The sequence below is a fragment of the Eurosta solidaginis genome, chromosome 5, assembly GCF_040869045.1.
Source record: "Eurosta solidaginis isolate ZX-2024a chromosome 5, ASM4086904v1, whole genome shotgun sequence".
Taxonomy (NCBI): domain Eukaryota; kingdom Metazoa; phylum Arthropoda; class Insecta; order Diptera; family Tephritidae; genus Eurosta; species Eurosta solidaginis.
In genome coordinates, this window is record NC_090323.1 from 118,441,406 (window position 1) to 118,463,235 (window position 21,830).

General features: G+C 42.1%; 1 protein-coding gene across 17 annotated transcripts in view; it reads left to right on the forward strand.

Annotated features, from left to right (window-relative positions):
- Nucleotides 1–21,830, forward strand: part of LOC137253031 (alpha-tubulin N-acetyltransferase 1-like) — a 783,286-nt gene that overhangs the window by 595,205 nt on the left and 166,251 nt on the right. For 13 of the 17 annotated variants that reach the window (XM_067789271.1, XM_067789279.1, XM_067789276.1 and 10 more), the window contains one exon: nucleotides 10,208–10,422. The exons of the other annotated variants lie outside the window; for them this stretch is intronic. In XM_067789271.1, coding sequence (XP_067645372.1) covers nucleotides 10,208–10,422 — 215 coding nt within the window. The remainder of the gene's footprint in view (nucleotides 1–10,207; nucleotides 10,423–21,830) is intronic. 17 annotated transcript variants of the gene reach the window in all.

Consider the following 21,830-nt stretch of genomic DNA (forward strand, 5'->3'; position numbering starts at 1 on the left):
TTTGCAGTTTTACTGCGCTGTTGGATATTCAGGAGTTTTGCTGTCAAAACTTCAACTGATTCACCTTTAATTGCTGTCTTTAATTTTTGTCTTATTGCTTCAATTGTGCTTTCAGTGTTTATTAGGTTTCTGGCTGTTCCTTTCAGCTTGGTTTGTATCATTGAAGCCGCTATAGCTTCATGGATATCCTTAATTTGTTCTAAGATATCTAAAGCATCCAGAAAGCTATTCAAGTTTTCAGCTTTACCATCGAATTCTGGCAAAACTGATGAAGCAGTCTTTAAAAATTTGACTATTGTTTGTGACATTTTGTTGATTTCAGTTTGTGAGTTTGATGTCTCTGTTAAAATTTCCTGTTTTTCTTCTTCTACTTTTTGTTCTATTTCTGGTCCCTCTTCTAAATCGGCAGCTGACTCCAGAAGCAATGTGCTAAAGTATATTTCTATTTCCTTCTTGAAACTCGTTGGTTCTTTGAAATTTGAGGACACCAATTTGTCTCTAACGCTGGAAAAAATTTGATATGCTTGGTCCTTTCGATTGCCGTCTAGTTTACCATTCAACTGTTGAAGTGTTTTTCCTATTTTGTTAAATACTTCAACCATTATTTTAAGATGCTTTACTACTGTTTCTGCCTTTACTTTTGTATTTTTATTAATACATTTGTAAGATTTTTCTCCTATCGTTTTTTCTCCTATAAGTAGTTTAACGATATTCCCATTTGCCCATTGGGGATGGTAGTTAAAATTCAGTTAAACCTTATCTAAACCGTCTGCGCGGCTGTTATATCGCTTTTTTTTTAGGAATTTATTATGGGTTGAGTAGAGTTTCAGAAACTAACTGATGCAACTGACTACGCAGATTATTAGAAGCATGATTTTAATAGTATCTAGTGCCTCAGTATGATCTACTACTTGGACTGAGTTTACAACGTTTGCCGTTGGTTTTTCTATTTTTGATTCTTGGCTTCCCAACGTAAAAAAATATGAAGACAAAAACAATTTTTTTTTTTGTATTTTTTTTTCTTTTATTAAAAAAATGTTTCTTTTTTTCGATATATTAATCTGTTCTTCCCATAAATTTGGCTTCGTGCCTATATAATTCTTCGGGTGTTGTTGCTGGTGGGTTTCTTACATTCCAGGCATATCAATAAGTTTCCACCATTTTTTCAACCATACTAGAGTTTTTTCCTCATCTACAATTTTAATTTCATTTTTAAGGTCCTCAAGTGGGCCTTTTACATAACTTTTAATTTTTCTTGATCTTTCCATAATTTTAAAGTCAATAGTTTTACAAAATTTTATTTTATTTTTATTTTTTTTCAACACCCTAATGTTTACATTGCTGGTTTTGGTTTTTATTTTGATAATTATTTTTCCTTAATTCCTTGATTTCTTGTTTTAGTTTAATTTTTTCTGCCTGATTTGTGCTTTCCTCTTTTTCTTTTCAGTTTTATCGGTTTTGGAACTTTAGGTTCCTCAATTTATTGAATCTTATTTCTCTGTCTATATTCCTCGATTGTTATTGGCTTAGGACCTTGCTTGTGTATTTCAGGTGTTTTGTTTTCACCTTCTTGGAACTTCAGGTTTAGTTTAACTAATCTTTCAAAAATTTTATCAAATTGGCTTTGACTTTGTATGTCCTCTTCTTGGAACATATCTCAAAATTTACCAAAAAAAAAAAGGTTTTTACAGCAGAAATTTGAATTTTTGCTTGTCAATGGGCAGCCGTAAGGTTGCCCGAATATTTTTCCTGCTTAGAAATTATGTCTAAAATGTTAAAACTATTTCAAAATTAAGGTAATTATATTTATACTTATTATGCTGCCAGTCTTGTTGTTTATTCCGAATGTGGTTCTTTTGTTCCATCCAAGGTAATATCAATATTTTTACTGGTCATATCCACTGCTCCTGCATAATTTCGATTATAAAGTCCGTAAATTATCATAAAAATTGCTAAATGGCGTCATTTGTGAGTGCTCCAAATTTATTCAAATTAGCTTTCAGTAGATTTCGTTTAATCAGCTCCTTTTTGCTTTTCTTCTTCCAGGATAAAATTTAGAGTAAAAAACTCGTTTTATAGCTTCATTCTTTGTTCCTTTTATAAAGCTTAGGCTGTAATCAGCCAGTAAAGTCCTTGCCAGCTATGAAATTAGGCTGAAAAATCAGCCAGAAGAATCATAGGCAGGATCGCCATGTAAAAGGTTTGAAATAAAATAGACTGCGTTGTGAGTGATCAAAGCTCAATGCTTAATTGCTCTTTTATTCAAATGTTTTCAGCTTATTTATACTAAATTATTCTAACATATTCTTACATACATATTTACATTTAAGCATACATACTTACATACATTACATATTTACCTTAAGCATATATACTTACATATCTACATACAACTTGATACAAAATATGTACCTACACACCTGTGTTGAGTTGTGACTTCTGTGGGAAATGCAACGTTCGCAAATTTGCTTGAATGCAAATTTGTTTGGTTGTGTGTTGTGCACACACCTGTATTAAATCGTGTGAATGGCTATGTCAGCAAGAATTGAAAATGCTTTTTTATGTGTTGAAGAACATTTAGACTATTTTTGTTACAGGGTAGCTGATTTAAATATTTGGCCTTAAATTGTTGGCTGTTTACACTACAAGCAGTGTCTCTCGTATCTGCGAAGGCTCGAAGGTGCGCTTCAACAATAACTCGCATAACTTTATATCGCCACTTTAGGAGATTCCATGCCTCTGTATAGTTGGCACCGCTGATAATGCTAAGAGCATCACCCTTTAAATAACTACGTAAATAGTGTAGCTTTTGACCACCTGACAACGAAGCATTACAGTCTACTAGAGTACAAAAGGCGTCGTAGAAAGCGACACACCTAGTGGAATCGCCTGCGAAGCATGTAGTTCCGTTCTATGTTTAATTGATGCAGACACAGTGGTATGCGGGTTTTGGGGATTTGCAACTGATTCGGCCCTACACTTCTGTACGCGCTTGAAATTCGGTAATGCTGTAGCGTTCCAGGGCTCGGCGTGGATGCGCGTGTTATGTTCACCTCGATGGTATCTGCACCACAAGAAATCTCGACCTCATCTTGGGCTGTATTAAATCGTCCCCCTGTATTTGCATGTAAAAATATCAGCACCATCTGCTTTAATTTTTGCCGACCACAGACTATGATACAAATATTACAAGGTAAAACCAGTAAGGCCAGATGACGTTTGAAAAATTTTCAAATTCTCACCGTTCTCACATTTTTATTTTGATTTTGTTTTCACAACAAAAATAATAAATAGACACATTTTTGTAAATTTTGGAAATTTGTTTTTTCTTGCAGAAAATATTCCGTTAGATTAAATCATAGATAACTGTCGTAAACTCTGCTAATTTTGGTATTAGATAACCTTTAGCCCTTTCTTGCACTGTTCACTGCACTCACCTTGCACTCGAACGATCGAATCAAATCCGCATGACAAAATAAATGGATAACCAAGGAAATGGTTTGAATAACAATATTGGTATACTTAAATACGTTGCGATTGCGCGCCAAGATCGACTGTATCGTAAAAATTTTTACAAAATTTTGAAAAATGTTTATATATGAATGGGTATGTGTGGTGTGACAATTTATGTGTGTGAACGTGTTAGTGTTAGTGTGTGGTGTGTTATGTGGGTGGCAGGGTTGCACCTGCCAGTGTGCCGGTGTAGTGGGTCACGCGCGCTTAGCCATTCCGGCCCCCTAGGCGACTTGTCAGCCTAGAAGTCTCTGCAGCTGCTGCAACATTTCCACCACGTTACTAAGCCCGGTTGGGCGACGAGGGCGTTGTCGTGCTGGATGCCGATGAGTTGCTGGTTCTGGAGGGCGATACCGAGCCCCAGGAGGTGTCCATTGCCTTGGACGATGGTCTTATTGCCAATGTGGACGCCGTGCCTGCGTATTGTGGTGTGTGTGCGGTCGTTGTGGCACAATGTTGCGAGTGTGTCGTGTAGGTGGTGTCACGGGGACCTTGCGCCTCGCCGGGCGATGTAAAAGAGTATGGTGCGGCCTGTCGCACAGTTGGCACAGGCCGATGCAGGTGCAAGCTTCCGTGGCATGACATAGTGCCAAGCAGTTAAGGTAATAGCCATGCGCCTGTGCCACTTGCTGCCGTTGCGTTGGTTGCATGCCCCTAAAGATTGCGCATAGGCGTAGCGCGTGTGGACGGCAACACAGTGGGCAACGCACGCCATTTGCCGCCTCTGGATTGCTAACTGGAGCCTGAGGTGCGGCCATTGTATCGGTCCTTGGTGTGGTTCTGCGAGACGTTGCGCTCGGTGGGGCTGCTGCCCTGGTAGCATTAGTGCGAGGTTGTGCGGTTGGCGGCGCTTTTGGCCGTGGTATGGTTACAGCTGAACGGATAGCTGGTGTCGGGGCGATTTGGTCGGTTTCCATGACCATGATACCCTGTATGGAGAATGAATGGACTTTAGTGTCTCATAAGGGCATATTGAGTGCTTGACAGAAGCAGCTTTTATGGACATATGTAAATGTAAATACTTTGTTTATCATTTAAGCGGGTTTTCGATTGGGTTTTAAAGCATATTCGTTTAGATCGGTTAAGTTGTTTAGGTTTGATTTAGTTTTGTGATATTAGATATTTGTGTGATCAATATTATCGGTACTAGGGTCGATAGGTAAAAAGCAAAGCTTTACGAGCGGTCGAGTGAGTGTACCGTTTTGCGTACGCAGGTCAGCTACTTGGATGTGACCGTCGGAGCCATAATGTACCTTTTCAATGCGACCTAGCCGCCATTCAGTTGGAGGGAGACATTCGTCATGAATTAGGACGCATTCTCCAATTTTCGGGGCTTCTTGTGTATTTTTCCATCGATATCGTTTAAGGAGGTCTTTAAGGTATTCCTCCCTCCATCGGCGACTGAATTCGTGATGGATAATTTTAATTCCTTCCCATCGATTTATGAGGGATTGTGAGTCCACATTTGCATCAGGGATAGCCAGAAGTGGAGCTCCCCTTAGAAAATGCCCAGGAGTAAGGGCTGTAAAATCGGAGGCGTCTTGCGAGAGCGCTGAGAGTGGCCGTGAATTTAGAACGGCTTCCACTCGTATTTAAAGAGTCGTAAACTCTTCAAATATAAATTTATTATTGCCAGCTGTTTTCTTAAAATGTAATTTAAAGCTTTTTACTGCTGATTCCCATAGTCCACCCATGTGTGGTGCACTGGGGGGAATAAATTGCCAACTAATGCCTTGGGATGCGTATTTTTTAATGATTTCCGGCGAGACTTGCTTAGCGAATTGGAAGAACTCCTTTTCGGTGGCTCTTTTTGCACCGATAAAGGTTTTTCCATTGTCGCTCATAATTTTTGAGGGAAATCCCCGCCGTCCGACAAAGCGTGCAAATGCCGCGAGAAAGGCTGAAGTGGTAAGATCAGAACATAGCTCTAAGTGCACCGCTTTTGTCGTAAAACATACAAAGACGGCCACGTAACCTTCGTTATGGTAGTAGACCTTAGCATCGAGGCCTTTAGCTGGAAAGGTCCGGCAAAATCAACACCCGTGATAGTGAAGGGCAGAGTGAAATTGCAGCGCTCAGGTGGTAAAGCTGCCATGATCTGCGTGCGCATTTTCTGTTTATGCAATGTGCATACTTTACACATGAAAATGCACCTTTTTATTAACGGCTTTAGTCGGGGTATATAAAATTCCTGTCGGATCATTTGTTGCATTAGCCGAGGTTCGGCGTGTAACATTAATATGTGCAGGTAATTAATAAAAAGTGTGGCAAATGCGGATTTTTCCGGAATTAATATAGGATGCCGTTCATTGTAGCTCATATTGGAGTTTGCTAGTCTACCATTGGCCTGAAGCAGACCCTTAGAGTCTAAAAAAGGGGTAAGAACTAGCAGTGGGCTCTTTTTGTCAATCGGCTTTGATGCCGTCAACAATGCCTTTTCACTGTTGTAATATCGATTTTGTGTGAATTCGATTAAGGATATTTTTGCCCGCTGCACATCTTGATGCGTTAGAGCATAACTTGAGGTATTTGGGATTCCTCTTACTTTATTCTTTAAGCGATTTACAAATTGAAACATATACGCTATTACCCTTAACGCTCGGGGGAACGACGAAAATTGCTCAAGGATGTCGTTTTCCTCCAGAGTCGCATGAAAGCCTTCGATTCTTCGACTTTCCGGGGATATGATATTACGTGCAGGGGACTTTGGCCATGATTCTGGTGATTCTATTAGCCAATGAGGGCCATTCCACCAAAGTGTTGTGGTTGTTAGGTGCAGTGGTTTACAGCCTCTTGTGCCAAGATCCGCAGGGTTATCAGCACTGGCTACATGTCGCCAAGTTGCTGCCCCAACTAGGTCAAGAATTTGAGCTGTGCGATTTGACACGTATGTCTTCCAGGTATGCGGTGGTTTTTCTAACCAAGCTAAGACAATTTCTGAATCAGACCATAGATATAATTTTCGATTGCTTAGCTTTAAGCTGCTTTGTACGGTTGAGGCTAGTTTGGTGAGCAGAAGTGCTCCGCATAGCTCAAGCCGTGGAAGGCTTACGGTTTTAAGGGGTGCGACTTTGTCATTTGCAACTTATAAATGGCTTGTAGTTCTGCCATTGTGTTGCGTTCGTATGTAAATAGCTGCGCAGTATGCTTTTTCCGAAGCATCGCAGAAGCCGTGGAGTTCCACATGATGATCGCGTGAGAAGTTCACCCACCGAGGTATTTGTATCTCGGATATAGTATGCAAGTTATTCGGACCATTTTATTAACCGAAGTGGTTTGACTACTTCATCCCAATCTGTTCCATCTAGCCATAATTCTTGTATAAGGATTTTCGCTTGTATCATAATTGGCGCAAGCCATCCTGCGGGGTCGAAAAGTTTTGCCACAGATGACAGAATTTGTCTTTTCGTTTTTGCTGATATTGCAGATCTTGACTCAAGCGTGTATGAGAATTTATCTGATATCGCATTCCACTGTATGCCCAGGGTTTTGGTGGTGCTCTCCTTTTTAAATTTCAAAAAGTTTGTATCTAATAGATGCTCTTTATTTATATTTGCTAGTATTTCTGGATGGTTTGCAGTTATCTTTTTTAACGGGAATTCTGCTGAATCAAGAGCTTTGATGACTTGATGCAGTGATTCGCACGCTAGGGGAAGGCTATGGCTTCCAGACAGGATGTCGTCTACATATGTTTGAGAGCTAAGCACCGGGGCGGCTAGAGGTAGTTGCACTTTGGTATCTTTTGCTAGTTCATGCAATGGTCGAATGGCTAGAAAGGGGGCGCAGTTCACGCCAAATGTCACCGTTTTCAGTTTGTAGTCTCGTATCGGACTACTAGGTGAATTACGAAATATTATACGTTGGTCGTCTTTGTCTGTACATTTTTTCGACATCACCATTGAATGCGTATTTATACGTACGCCACTGTAAAATCAGTAGCATTAAGTCGGGTTGTAATGTTGGTCCTGTATATAGAACATCATTTAGCGAATTGCCTGAGTTCGTTCTTTTAGATGCATTAAATACCACTCTTACTTTTGTTGTAAGTTTTTCAGATATAATAACTGCATGGTGTGGGAGATAAAATGATTAATATTTACCCTTTGCAATTTTTTCATAGGAATTTACTGCTTCCATATGATCTAATTGTAGGTATTCCTCAAGGACGTTATCATATGAGGTTTTTAGATCGCCTTTCTTCAGTAAGTTTCTTTCCATACTTAGAAATTGCTGAAGTGCTGAGGTTCGTGATTGATTGGTGTTTAAATGGTAGTCATACGACGTACCTCCCGTTACCTGATCTTGTAGTTGTGGATTCATAGAAAGCTTCACAATACTTATCTTCAGGTGTAGTAACGGGTATGGGAGGGAGTTCTTCCACTTCCCAAAATTTTTTCAATTGTGAGTTAAGATCGTCATTCGAAATATCTTGCACTTGCGTTGTGAATGTGAAGACTTTCTCTTTGAATTGGCCGCTTAAAATCCATCCGAAAATGGTATTTTGGGCCAAAAGGGTGTTGGAAATTTCCTCAACACCTTCTAGTATTATTTGGGGGATTAAGTCGCTTCCCAATAATATGTCAATTTGATCTGGTGTATGGCAATTAGGGTCGGCTAGTTTCAGATGCGAAAACTTTTGCCAATGCTTGCTGCTAATGTTATAGCTTGGAAGCATATTTGTAAGTCGTAGAACTATAGCGTGTGCTTTTATTCTTTGATAGGTGTTGTGAGAAACCAGGGTAATGAGGCAGATTTTAGTTGAGTTTTGTACTGCTCTTCCGCCCATACCTGAAATTTCGAAATTGGCTGGTCTGGTTGGCAGACTCAACCTGCTTTGAACCTTAGAGGTTATGAAGAATCGCTGTGATCCTTGATCTATCAGGGCTCTTAATTTAAACAATTTTCCTCGGTGTTCTATAGAAACAATTGCTGTGGGTAATAAGGTTTTGCTTTCATTATCGGAATGAAGCGTTTGGGTGTTGGCAGATTTTGAACAACATGGTTGTTCTTGGCAATTTTCGGGATTTCCCGTTTAGGGATTTTCAGACGTAGCAGTTGCAGCTAGTCGTGTGGTTCTTTTAGCGTTAAAACTATTTTGGTTATTATTATAATTGTTATTATGGAGCAACGAATTATGTCTATTTTGGCAATGTGAGCAGCTGTATTTGCTCGGACAATTCTGTAGCGAATGAGTACTAGATAAGCAGGTTGTTCAGAGTTTTTTTTTTTTGAAAAAAAAAAAACGGTTATTCATAGATATCTCAAAAACGTTACCATAGAATTAAAAATAACCTTGATTTTCGGAATCAGGGGGTGATTTTACATAGGAATTTCATAATGGCGTCTCTGGTGCATTTTGGCTGTAAACCAGTGTAATTGGTTTCGCTATATCAGCTATCAAAAACGTAAACAGAAACTCGCGACGTACACCCAAATTGATGTTTAAAAGTTTTCTACCATACGTTAAAATCGTTGAACCGTTAGCTGCAGTAAGAATTAAATCTGACGAACGTTTTGTGAAAAGAAATTTTGTCACTCGAAGCACCGATATTTCCGCCCCACTATCAATTAAAAAATTTAATTTGTTTGTTTTATCAAACATAAATAGGCGACGTGTAGAAGTGTCTAAATTTCCGTTTTTTGTCGCCGCAACAACGTATGATTTTAGTTTGGCGAATTCTTATTTTTAGAAAAAGTACAAGGTTGTTCACATTTTTGAGCTTTTTCTCCAAATTTATAATGAAATCTACATAACCAATTTGTATTACCTTGAGATTTCGACCGATGTCTAAAAGGGCTTCTAAAATTATTCCTCTTATATGTCCTAGATCTCGAATTTTGACTAACTGCTTGCCTCAAAGAATCTAATTCTAGTGAGAGTTTTAGAAAATTTTCACACATCATACTAGTAGTTTTAATTAAATTGTCAAGGATTGGGTTTGGTAATTTAGAATTTTGAAAATTACTAATAGTTGATATTTCAGATTTGTTGATTGCTTCCCAAATATTATCAGCAATTTTAGTCAATTCATTAATATCAGTGGTGTTCTAACTTGCTAAAATTACATTATGATTTTTAGGTAATTTTCTCATGCACAGCTTTTTAAGAATGTCTTGGCTAAAAATAGAACCCGAAAGAAGTACTAAAGACCTACAGAATTCGGAAAGCTTACGATCTCCTGTACTTGTGCCGCGTTGTGGATTACGATACATAATAAAGAACAATATATTAAATGAAAGTTATTTGATAATGTTCGCGTAAAGAAATTAGCAAAGCGTTTGATAGTAAAATATAAAATAACTTGCTTACTTATTACAACAAAATTGGTAGAAAAAACAAAACCTCACCTCAATTATGAAAATAAATTACCGCTTAAAATCGGAGAAGGAAGTTTACAATCGACAATATGTAATATTTAAATTTAGCAAATTATATAATTAAATATATAATACTAACATATCAAATCAATCTTCAGCACTCTAAGGCGGCTTCCGCAAATTTGTTGCTCTGCCTTGAAAAAGGCGGAGTGGATATAGTCCTTGTCCAGGAGCCGTGGCTGAGTAGTAACGGCAGTAAGATTTCTGGATTAAGGACTGGAAAATTCAACACCTTGGTGCATGCGGAGGCAAGTAGGCCTAGATCCTGTGTGCTTGTTAAAAAAGAGATTAAAGCTTTTATTCTCTCTAATTTCAGCAATGCTGACGTAACCACGGTCTGCCTCGAGCGAGGAAGTAATGAAATGTGGGTGGTCTCAGCGTACATGCCCCACGGGGACGTAGTGGACCCACCACCTGCTATACTGGGTGAAATCACCGCTGAAGCAAGGCGGAGAGGTGTTGGCGTGATCATCGGTGCCGATGCAAATGCCCATCATAGCATTTGGGGAAGCTCGGATACCAACACTAGAGGTGAGTCTTTATTTACTTTTATTGTAGATGAGGGACTTTGTATATGTAATAGGGGGAATGACCCGACTTTTATTACTGCGTTAAGGGAGGAGGTCCTGGACCTCACCCTGGTTAGTAGAGAACTGGAAGGTCGGATATCTGGATGGAGGGTTCTCAACGAGCACTCCTTCTCTGATCACCGATATATTCAGTTCTCAGTGAACGAAGAACGTCCCGGTAAAATATCTTTTAGGAACCCTAAAAGTACTAACTGGGACTTGTATTGTAGGAAGCTGGGAGAGCTACTGCCTGCGGTGCCTATCATTAGTTCGGGCCTGTCCGAATCTGAGATAGACGTTCTGGTGGAAAACTTCACCTCGGCAAGCAATAGCGCCTTTCAGCTGTCCTGCCCATTGAAAACTTACAGGGGGAAGGGCAAGCCGCCCTGGTGGTCGGATTCTCTTGACGACCTAAGAGCGTCCAGTCGGCGGCTCTTCAACAGAGCCAGGAGGAGTAAATTACCCTCGGACTGGGAGCTCTATAAGGTGAGTCTGGGGATTTATAAATATGAAATAAGGATAGCCAAGCGAGATGCATGGCGAAGCTTCTGCGAAAACGTAGAAGGCTGCAATGAATCCGCGAGATTTAGAAAAATACTCTCTAGGAACCCCGCTCCTCTGGGGTATCTGAGAGATGATGGTGGGGACTGGTCGATGTGTAGCGAGGAGTCCCTAAGGCTTTTACTGGACAATCATTTTCCCGATGTCCGAGTTGCGCAGGGATCTTCGCCTGCATGGTCGGCGGTCGTTGGCCATGCAGAAGTGCCTGCCATTCCAATACGGGAAAGTCAGATAACCTGGGCTATAGGGTCGTTCAAGCCCTATAAGTCTCCGGGCCCGGATGGAATCATTCCTGCGCAGCTTCAAAGGTCTTTGGGGATTTCCTGCCGCTGGTTGGCCATCATATATACTAACTGCCTCAGGCTTAACTATATCCCGAAGTCTTGGCACACGGTTAGGGTTATTTTCATTCCGAAGGCCGGCAGAAGCTCTCATGTATCACCTAAGGATTTCAGGCCAATCAGTCTCTCGTCGTTTCTTCTTAAGACGTTTGAGCGGTTGATTGACCTGTACCTACGGGAAAGGATACCTCGGGGGTTACTGTCGGCTTCACAACATGCGTACTGCAAGGGCAGATCGACGGAAACGGCTCTCCATTCGATTGTAAAGCAAATAGAGGGGTCCCTAGAACACAAAGAGTATGCTCTGGGTGCCTTTCTAGACATCGAGGGAGCTTTTAACAATGTCTTACCGGGGTCAATCGAAAGAGCTCTGGTGGGTTTAGGAGTCGAGGCGGCTCTGGTTGAATTTATTAGCAAACTTCTATGCGGCAGAATTGTCGCAGCGGAGTGGGGAGGGGCCATAATTAAGAGGAAGGTGTGCAGGGGCACGCCACAGGGGGGTGTCCTATCTCCTCTCCTCTGGGTTGTGGTAGTCAACGAGCTTCTTGTGGAGCTGGAAGCCAATGGTTGTCGGGTGGTTGCCTATGCAGATGACCTCGCTATCCTAGTCAGAGGCAAATTTCTGGGCGCCCTGCCCGATGTTCTTCAGGGCTACCTGGATACTGTGGCTAGGTGGGCTGAATCATGTGGATTGGCGGTCAACCCGGGAAAAACGGAATTGGTCCTTTTCACAAGAAGATATAAGGTGCCCGATTTCAGAACTCCCTCGATTGCAGGGGTACCGTTGGTACTTTCTGATAGGGTTAAATATTTGGGGATTGTTTTGGACAAGAAACTGTCCTGGAGACCCAATGCGGAAGATCGGGCCAGGAAGGCCGCCATTGCCTTGTACTGCTGCAGAGGAGCTATCGGAAAGAGATGGGGACTCTCGCCAAGAATAGTACACTGGCTTTATGAGATGGTGGTCAAACCGATTCTGCTATATGGGGTGCTGGTCTGGTGGAAAGCACTGGACACGGCGAGCACCTCCAAAATGTTAGTGTCAGTGCAACGGACGGCGCTGATCGGTATCAGTGGCGCTCTCAGAACAACGCCTACCTTGGCACTGAACGTCATGCTGAACATATACCCAGTAGATATTGCGGGAAAGGCGGCCGCGGCAAGGTCGTTGGTCAGGCTTCGTGATATGGGATATAGACTTTCTGACCGCGGACACTCTAGCCTTCTTACCAGTTTCGACTTCATCCCGGACAGAACGGACTACTGTATGCCGATAACAGCTCCCTATACAACCTTCACCCCAGTTATTCCAGAGAGAGAGGATTGGGGAAGAGGAATTATCTGGGGCATGGGACCGGTTAACTTGTTCACGGATGGGTCAAAGCTGGATGGAAAGGTTGGTGGGGGGGTCTTTTGTCAAGAGCTAAATTTAAGCCGCAAGTTTAAGTTGGCTGATCACTGCAGTGTATTCCAAGCGGAAATTGCTGCGATTAAGGATGCGGTGGATGGAATGCTATCCAGTGCTACCACGGTTAGGGAATTTAACATCTACTCTGATAGCCAATCGGCTATCAAGGCCTTGAGCTCAACTACAGTGCGATCGAGGGTGGTCTGGGAGTGCCTGACCTCGCTTGCGATTGCATCGAATTATTTTACAATTAAGATTATCTGGGTCCCGGGCCATAGTGATATCCCGGGTAACTGTCAAGCGGATCTCTTAGCCCGCATCGGTACAACTGAACCGGATGAAGATGGCTGTAGGGACTTCGGGATCCCGCTGGCCACCTGTGGATTGCTCCTCCATAGCTGGGCCTCGAATCAGCTCAGCAAACGTTGGGCGGATACCACGTCTTGCAGGGTAGCAAGATCTTTCTGGCCGAAAGTGGATGGCAGGAGGTCTGCTGAAATAATTGGGTTCACTAAGGCTCACCTATCAATGGTCATTGGGGTTTTGACAGGGCACTGTCCCATGGGTATCCATGCGGTACGTCTCAATATACTGGAAACTCCATCCTGCTGCAGCTGTATGGAGGATGATGAGGTGGAATCACCAAATCACTTTATGCTTGATTGTCCAGCTTTTGCCAGAATTAGGCGAAAGTACTTCGGTCGCGACTCACTTGGATCTCCCGAGGATATATCCAAAGTTGAGATCGGTATCATTCGGAGCTTTATCGTTGCTACCCAACGATTCTCTAAGTAGCTGGATCTAGGTCACCGTTATTTTTGGTGTATGTGGTATCACAACGGACCTTCGTGTTGTCCAAGTGAGCTATCCTTATCAGGGAAGCTACCACCTAACCTATCCTATCCTAACATATCAAATATTCTATATATATATATATATATACATAAGGGCAAATCCCAAAAACTTTTACTTTTTTGGATACTCGGGTTCTCCACACGGGCAAAAAACTTAAGGCCAGAAAAAAGTACAAGGACATTAAGTTTGACCTTTTGACTATCCGATCTGGTGATTTTAAAAATCAAGAATGTTGATAGTAAGTTTTTGTAGAACTTCGAAACGTAAAAACGTCGATTTTTACACTTTTTCAAGCGATACCCTTGATTTTTTTTTGGAATTTTTTCGATAAATTTTTGAGGCATCGCTGAAACGCAATGGAATTTAAACTGAATGTTGTTTTTGAGACGCAGATTCTAAAAGTTCGAGCAAAATTAATGTGCCCCTCCAATACTCAAAACTCTTATCAATCAAAATAGCGAAACTTTTTTTTTGTCGTTTTCAATATTGACAATTTTTTGCTTATAGCTTTTTGAGGCAACTGAGTATTGCAATTTGGATTATGCACTATAATAGCCTATCAGGGATTTAAAATACCTGGGGCTTCAAATTCGATGTGCCCCTTTCAGTTTTGAAGGTAGAGGCAGAAAAGTGGAAGCACTTGGTTGCGTAAATTTTTTTCAGGAGCATGTTTTTTTGTGGGCACAGCTACAATTTTACTTTTATCACCACAGTAGTATACCATCAATTGCCTCATCTTGGAATATTCACGCAAGGAAAGTTATTGATGTTTGTACATGGGGCAAATGTACGAAATTTCCGACAAAAATTGGCAATCGTCAAAAAGTGTCGAACATCTTTTTTTTTGTAAACCAGATTTTATTTAAAAGTAAATGAAAAGAAACACAAATTTGGTACAAAGATTAAAAAAAAAATGTTTTTCCACACTTTTTGACGTATCGTATATTTGCCCCATGTACACACATCAATAACTTTCCTTGCGTGAGTATTCCAAGATGAGGCAACTGATGGTATACTACTATGGTGTAGAGAAAAAATTAACAAACGGATATGATATATTTGGCGGGTACCCGGTTTCATATTTTTGCCGATATCTCTAAAACCGGGTTTCGGGTATCAACAAAATTTTACCTAAATATACCCCACATAGATATGTACATCCTGATAAAATTTTAACACAATAGGTTAAGAAGTGTTTAAATAAGTAAAAAAAATTTAAGGTTTCCGGGTTTATATTTTTATCAATATCTCAAAAACTGGATCTCGGGTATTAAAACTTGTTTACCTAAACATACTTCGTTCACATATCTATATGTTTTTAAAGTTTCAAAAGAATCGGGAGAAAGGTGTTAAAATAAATGTGTTGCAAATTTTGCAGTAAAAGATATTTGGCGGTTATTCGGTTTTGTATTTTTACCGATATCTACAAAACCGGGTCTCGTGTATCAAAAAAACTTTACAGAGCTAACAGCTGCATATATCTCCATATTTTGTTAACATTTTGATATAATCGGTGCAGAAGTGTTGGAATAAATGTATATTTAACATTGCGACCTCAATTTATATATATTTTGCTCGATCTTTTGACTATATATTTTTGAGGAATTATGTAAGACAAGTAACGGCGATGCACTATAGCTCCAATTTACTTCTCAATGTTGAATTGGCCGGTCCATGAGGACCCCACATAGACTGATTGAGTCCGTAGTATTACCAGAAGTTTGTTTTAACGACCAAACTGAAAAACCCTATCAAAAACCAGGACCTATGTTATAAAATAACTCCATCCTCTTGGCAAATACTAGAAGCTTCCTAGGACTTAAGCCACTTGCTGCTTCTAGATCTGACAGCTGTATCACTCCTAATAGATGGCGTCTTAGCCTGGCAAGTGCAGGGCACGAGCACAGAACGTGCTCGATCGTTTCCTCCTCCAACCCGCACTGCCTACATCTGCTATCACTGACCAAGCCTAGTTTAAAGGCACGTGACGCCAGAAGGCAGTGTCCAGTCAGAATACCCGTCATGAGTCTACAGTCCTCTCTTTTTAATGATAGGAGCAACTGTGTTAGTCTAAGGTTGTAAGACCTACACATAATCTTCGACATTTTACAGCCCCGCGCTTGAACCCACGCCTTTCCCGCTTGGTCGATCATGTGCACCCCTCGCCTTTGCTTAATCTCGCCCAATCTAATTGGGACATCTACGGAGCAAGCTTCAAGGGATGCGCCCTTTTTAGCTAGTTCGTCCGCTTTTGCATTCCCATCTATTCCCGTATGCCCTGGGACCCAATATACATGTATGCTTCTCCCTGTCCCGATTCTCTCCAGAGGTTGCTTACACTCTAACACGCATTTAGATGCTGTGCTATGCGAGATTATTGCCTTAATTGCAGCTTGACTGTCAATATAAAAGTTAACACGGTTGCAGCTTAAGCTATTCTCTTCCAGGGTTTCTACTGCTTTGGTTACGGCTAATATTTCCGCTTGGAAAACGCTGCAGTAATCCGGCAGCCTGTAGGATCTGCTTATTTCCGGATCAGCGCAGTATACCGCAGACCCTACTTCTACCACTATTTTGGAACCATAGGTGTACAAATGCATCGCTTCGTCCGCCATTTGCGCACCCTTGCGCCAACCGTCCACCTCTATTGTGGCCTTAAGATCTCCCTCGAAGCGCAGATAGGGAATCATGTAGTCTGATCGTCTTGTGATTGATGACGCTATACTACTATGGCCATATGGTCGGCGCTCCAACTGTCCCGAAGCACCAAGCCTGGTTGCGGTCGTTAACGCTTTGTTCTTTGCTACCAGGTCTACAGGTGGGATGTGCAAAGTGGCATACAGTGCAGCCGTCGGGGTTGTTTTCAGGGCACCCGTAATGCTAAGCATCGATAGTCTGCATACCCCCTCTAATTTTTTGAGGTATGTTGTTTTTTGTGTGGCTTTCCACCAAACAAGAACTCCATAGTATAGAATAGGGCTTACAATCGCTGTAAAAACCCAATGAGAAAGAGAGGGCGATAGGCCCCACGTACACCCCAGCATTCTTTTGAATGCATAGAGTGCCGTTGAGGCCTACTTGACCCTCTCCTCCACGTTGGGCTTCCATGACAGCTTACTGTCTAGGATGATTCCTAAATATTTTGTGCAAGGTTTCTCCTGTTAGGTCACCCCTCCTAACTTAGACCTGGTCCAATTTGGAACCTTGTACCTCTTTGTAAACAAGACCATATCCGTCTTCTCCGCATTGACTTTCAACCCGACATTATATGCCCAGGTATGAATATCCCGAAGCGCCCGATCCATCAAAGAACTAATCGTTGGAAGGCACTTTCCACTTATGACAATTGCAACGTCATCTGCGTAAGCCGTAAGTTTTACGGGTCCCTCATCGAATTTCCTGAGCAGTTGGTTGATGACCAGCGTCCACAGCAGAGGTGATAGTACCCCTCCCTGCGGCGTGCCCCTGTCCACTGATTTCGTGGCCTCGTACAATCCTAATTGTGATATAATCTTTCTGCAATTTAACATGCAGCCGATCCATCTGATTAAGGCAGGATGTACTTTAATGTAATTAAGATCATCCATAATCGCCCATTTTGCAACATTATTGAAAGCCCCGGGAATGTCCAAGAAGACTCCTAGAGCATACTCATTATATTCCAGGGATTTCTCTATGCTTATTACCACCCTATGCAATGCGGTGTCTACCGACTTGCCTTTGGTGTACGCATGCTGTGTTGTGGAGAGCAGATTTTCATCCACGTTGGACTTTATGTACACATCTATCAGCCTCTCAAAGGTTTTGAGCAGAAATGATGTTAAGCTAATGGGTCTATAGTCTTTGGGATACACGTGACCGATCTTCACCGCCTTTGGTAGAAAAGCTACACGAGCAGTTCTCCAAGAGTGCGGTACATGATTCAGTCGTATGCACCCATCGAATATTATTTTAAGTCATTCCACGACCGCCCTACTTGAGACTTGTAGCATGGCCGGGAATATACCATCTGGGCCCGGCGATTTAAACTTAGAAAACGTCTTCACTGCCCACTCGATCTTGGTATCGGTCACCAAGCCCGGCACTACTAGCTCCGTGATCGAAGTGTGAGTGATGTCTGCTGGCTCTTCTAAACCGTCTCCCGATGGGAAATGTGTATCGAGAAGCACCTCAAGGGATTCCTCACTATTACGTGACCATTCCCCGTTCTCTTTCTTTATTAGTCCCTGGACTATGTTTCCCTTTGCTAGGACTTTTTTCAACCGTTATGATTCGCTGGAGCACTCTATGTTCGTACAGATACTTTTCTATGAGTTTCTCTTCGCCCTGGTAATTTCACGCTTGTAGATCCTCAGTAGATCCCTGTAATCGTCCCGACACGCTTCCCTTTCCGCGGTCTTTTCGAGCTTAAACATTTCTTTTACCTGTCTTCTTAGAAAACTAAGCTCATTGCTCCACCATGGCGGCTTTGCTTTTCCTCTGAATCTTCTTAGAGGGCAAGATTTCTTATACGCAGTCATAATCGTCCTTGTTAGGAATTCATTCGACTCCTCCAGTTCCTCTACATAGCAACCCCAGTTTTGTTTCTACATGTTTCTGGAATTTAGTCCAGTTCGTTGACCTAGGGTTTCTAAAGGTTCCTCCCTTCTCTACCCTCTTTAGGGGGATGTTGAAGCTGATATACGCATGGTCGGAGAACGATGGTCTATCAAGAACCATCCAATCATACCTTGATATATCACGCTCGGAGCTCAATGTAATATTCAGAACATTGCTGGATGTTGGACCAATGTACGTAGGGACATTTCCCCTGTTGGCTATCTGCAAATTGGTTTGCAGAATGTAACAAAACAGAGATTCGCCTCTCTCGTTCGTATCTGCTCCTCCCCACGAATTGTGGTGCGCATTTGCATCTGCGCCTATGACCAACCGCCTTCCTCCTGTACTAGCCTTTTGCACTCCATCGGTGGAACCTCCGCAGCATGGGCCATGTAGCAGGGCGCCAGGTTAAATGCCTGCTTATTCTTTTGCTTAACGGCCACCGCTACGAGATCCTCAGTGGTGTACTTAGGCAGCATATATGAATGCAGCTGTTTCCTTACCATTACTACAGCTCGCACCCGTCTTTCCTTTGCGCGTAGTAAACGTCAAACCCGCGCGCGCTAAGTCCAGAAACCTTTCATCAGCGCCACGTCAAACGAACCCTCCTCAAGGGTTAGGAGGAGTTCGCTCGACGCCACTTTACTGTGTTGGAGGTTTATCTGTAGGACTCGCAGCACCATGTTGCTCTTTGTCCCCCTCCAGTACCTTCGTCTTGACGTCGTCGTCCTCCCCTTGCCCTTTTGGTTTAGAGTAGTCGAGGCACCCTTCAGTCTCTCGTGACTGTTGTGCCGGGTGTTCCTCTGTGCGAGTCACAGCACCATTTAGCGGTTGGTCCTCTTCTAGCACGTTCGTGGCGACGTCGGGGACCTCCACCTGTCTTTTTCCCTTAGGCTTTTGAAGTCCTTTTCGACTTCGCCCACCTCTTGCGTGTTAGGGTTTTTATCCTCGGGACTTCTTTTCCTGAGTCGCATGTAAAGTTTGCCAGTGCCAAAGGACATTTTACCAAGCTACGTATACAAAATACCCTCCGCCTGCTTGTTTATTTGGAAGATGTAGAACTGACCATCCTCGGTAGGCCGAGATACAGTAAGTACCTTCCAATCCTGTGTCGGTATGTTCGGAATCTGATTCTGCAGAAGTCGCAGTGTATCCTCCGACTTCATCACGCATGGCATACCTTAACTTATGGTACCGTAGCTCGCGATGTTGTCGCACGCTATCATCTTCACACCATTATACCATCCCCCCGAATCAAAGGTTGGAAGGGGCTTACTTGGTTGTTCCCGCATCATCTTAAGCATTAAGCTATAAGCTCCCTTTCCACAGATCTCCACCTTTCAGTAGTCATTTGTCCGAAAGGACTGCTACGATCAACCAGCGCCACAGTCAGTGACTGCTTTGCCACATCACTCATCTTCTCGGGAAGAGCAGGAGTCTTAGTGTTATCTCCGTTTGCCACCTCCGAGAAAGCCGGAGTCTTAGCGTTATCTCCCTTTGGCTTATCTCCTACTTCCTTAATTGGAACTTCCCTCTGACTCGCAGCTTTCGAGGTAGTTGCTACCTCGCTATTGGAGCCCATCTGTCTTACAGCTTTGGGCCTACTTGTCTTGTCTATGCGACTGCCCTGCCTCGCGGCTCTAGGACTGGGTCCTTTCTGCCTCTTGAAAGCAGGCTTGTCGCCTTCCGCCGAACGTTGCCTCTTCATTCTGCCATTCGACGCTTCTTCCTCCTCGTACCGGTTGCAGAACCGAGGATTTCTCGCAGCAAACCTTTTGAACTGCCTTCGACCTACTTCTACCGCTTCATGGGCCCATTCCAAGCGCTCGATCTCCACTTCTGTTGGGTCGGCCACTGCTCCCAAGCGTTGTACAATTCTTAGTGCTGCACGGTACTGCGAGACAGCTCTTTTACTTCCTCTGCTCCATACCCTTCTCCACTCTTCTACTCCGTTTTCATTTGTGTGCTTCTCCAACACGGAGTTCATTGAATCAGCACTACTCTCGCTCCCCGAGTCCGACGCATCACTTAATTCGTATTTTTCGTCCTTGAATTGCGACTCAGTCCTCCTCTTTACATCGTCCTTATTACAGGTAATGAGTCATTCAGCTTGGTCGTACGACCACCTGCCCGACAAGGCGGGCTCAGCGGTCCAGTATTATATACGGGGAAAGAACCGTCCGCCACAGCAGCGCCCCTTACTGTGGTAAGGCCATTAATAATTCCCGAGGTGGCCCGGTATCGGGAAGGCTCAGTTCGAATACAGCCGAATTTATCCCCTGGCTGCAAATCGTCCAATAGACATGGTCCGCATAACACCGTGGATTAGGGGGTTGGCAGTTCTTGGTCACCGACATCCCGCCGCCCTCGTTTGAGGTGAAACGGCGTAGATGTCAGTCTTAAGCAGCTCCGCCTCATAGTCGGGCGCTATGGAGTTCGGCTAAGCCCTCACACCAACGACAAGGTGCCTACCCTAGTGAGGGCTCAATGTTCCTAACAAAAAGATATTTGCGTGATACCATGTTTCAAAAAAAAATTTTTTTCTCCAAAAAAACCAAAGTTTGGCGGATTTCCCCATATATAATTATATATAATAAATAATACAGCTCACCAAATCTTATAAATCACAATGTTTAGTTGCAATGGCATCTTGTTCTTCTTTAGTTTTGAATAACATTGTTGTTGTATTTGATTTTCTGTATTGCTGTTCTTTTTGATGCTGGTGATGGACTTGTATCTGTAATTGATTATCACTGCTATTATCAGCACTATCGTCTACGAAAATTGTTCCTCCAGCTATTCATTTGTTGGACGTATTTCGTTTGCCTGAGCTACTGCTGTTCTTACTGATGTTGATACGCTGTATTGTTACTGGTGGCGCCAATTCTCGACCAAAATTGTGGGCGCCTTCTATATTAAATGTCTTTGAATGTGTTCATTGTGCAACACAATCACTGTAATTAATACCAGACAAGGTAGAAACATGCCTGTGAAGTTGGCATACACAATATCGCAAAACAAAAAAACAAAAACTGTTCTGAGAAGGTTTCAAATAGCTCTGGAGTTCCTGAAAAGGAGAAAAAAAGTTCTGGCTTTTTATATAGAAAAAAACGTTTTTGAAATTTGTGTATGCCAACTTCACGCAGCATACAAAGTGTCGAAAATCGATTAAAAAAAAACTGTTCTGTGTAGCTTTTCAATAGTCCTGGAGTTCCTGAAAAGGAGAAAAAAGTTCTGCAGAATTTCGCCAAATATTCACATTTTTTCAAAAGTAAAATTTTTTAAAAAATGTTCAAAGTCAAAAAAAAAATTGGTGTTCTGAGTAGGTTTTTAAAAGTTCTGGAGTTCCTGAAAAGGAGAAAAAAATTTCTGCAAAATTACGCATAATATTCACATTTTTTCAAAAGTCAAATTTTTTAAAAAATGTTCAAAATAAAAAAAAAATTGGTGTTCTGAGTAGCTTTTAAAAAGTTCTGGAGTTCCTGAAAAGGAGAAAATAGTTCTCCAAATTTACGCCCAATATTCACATTTTTTAAAAGTCGAATTTTTTCAAAAATGTTCAAAATCAAAAAAAAAATCGGTGTTCTGAGTAGCTTTTGAAAAGTT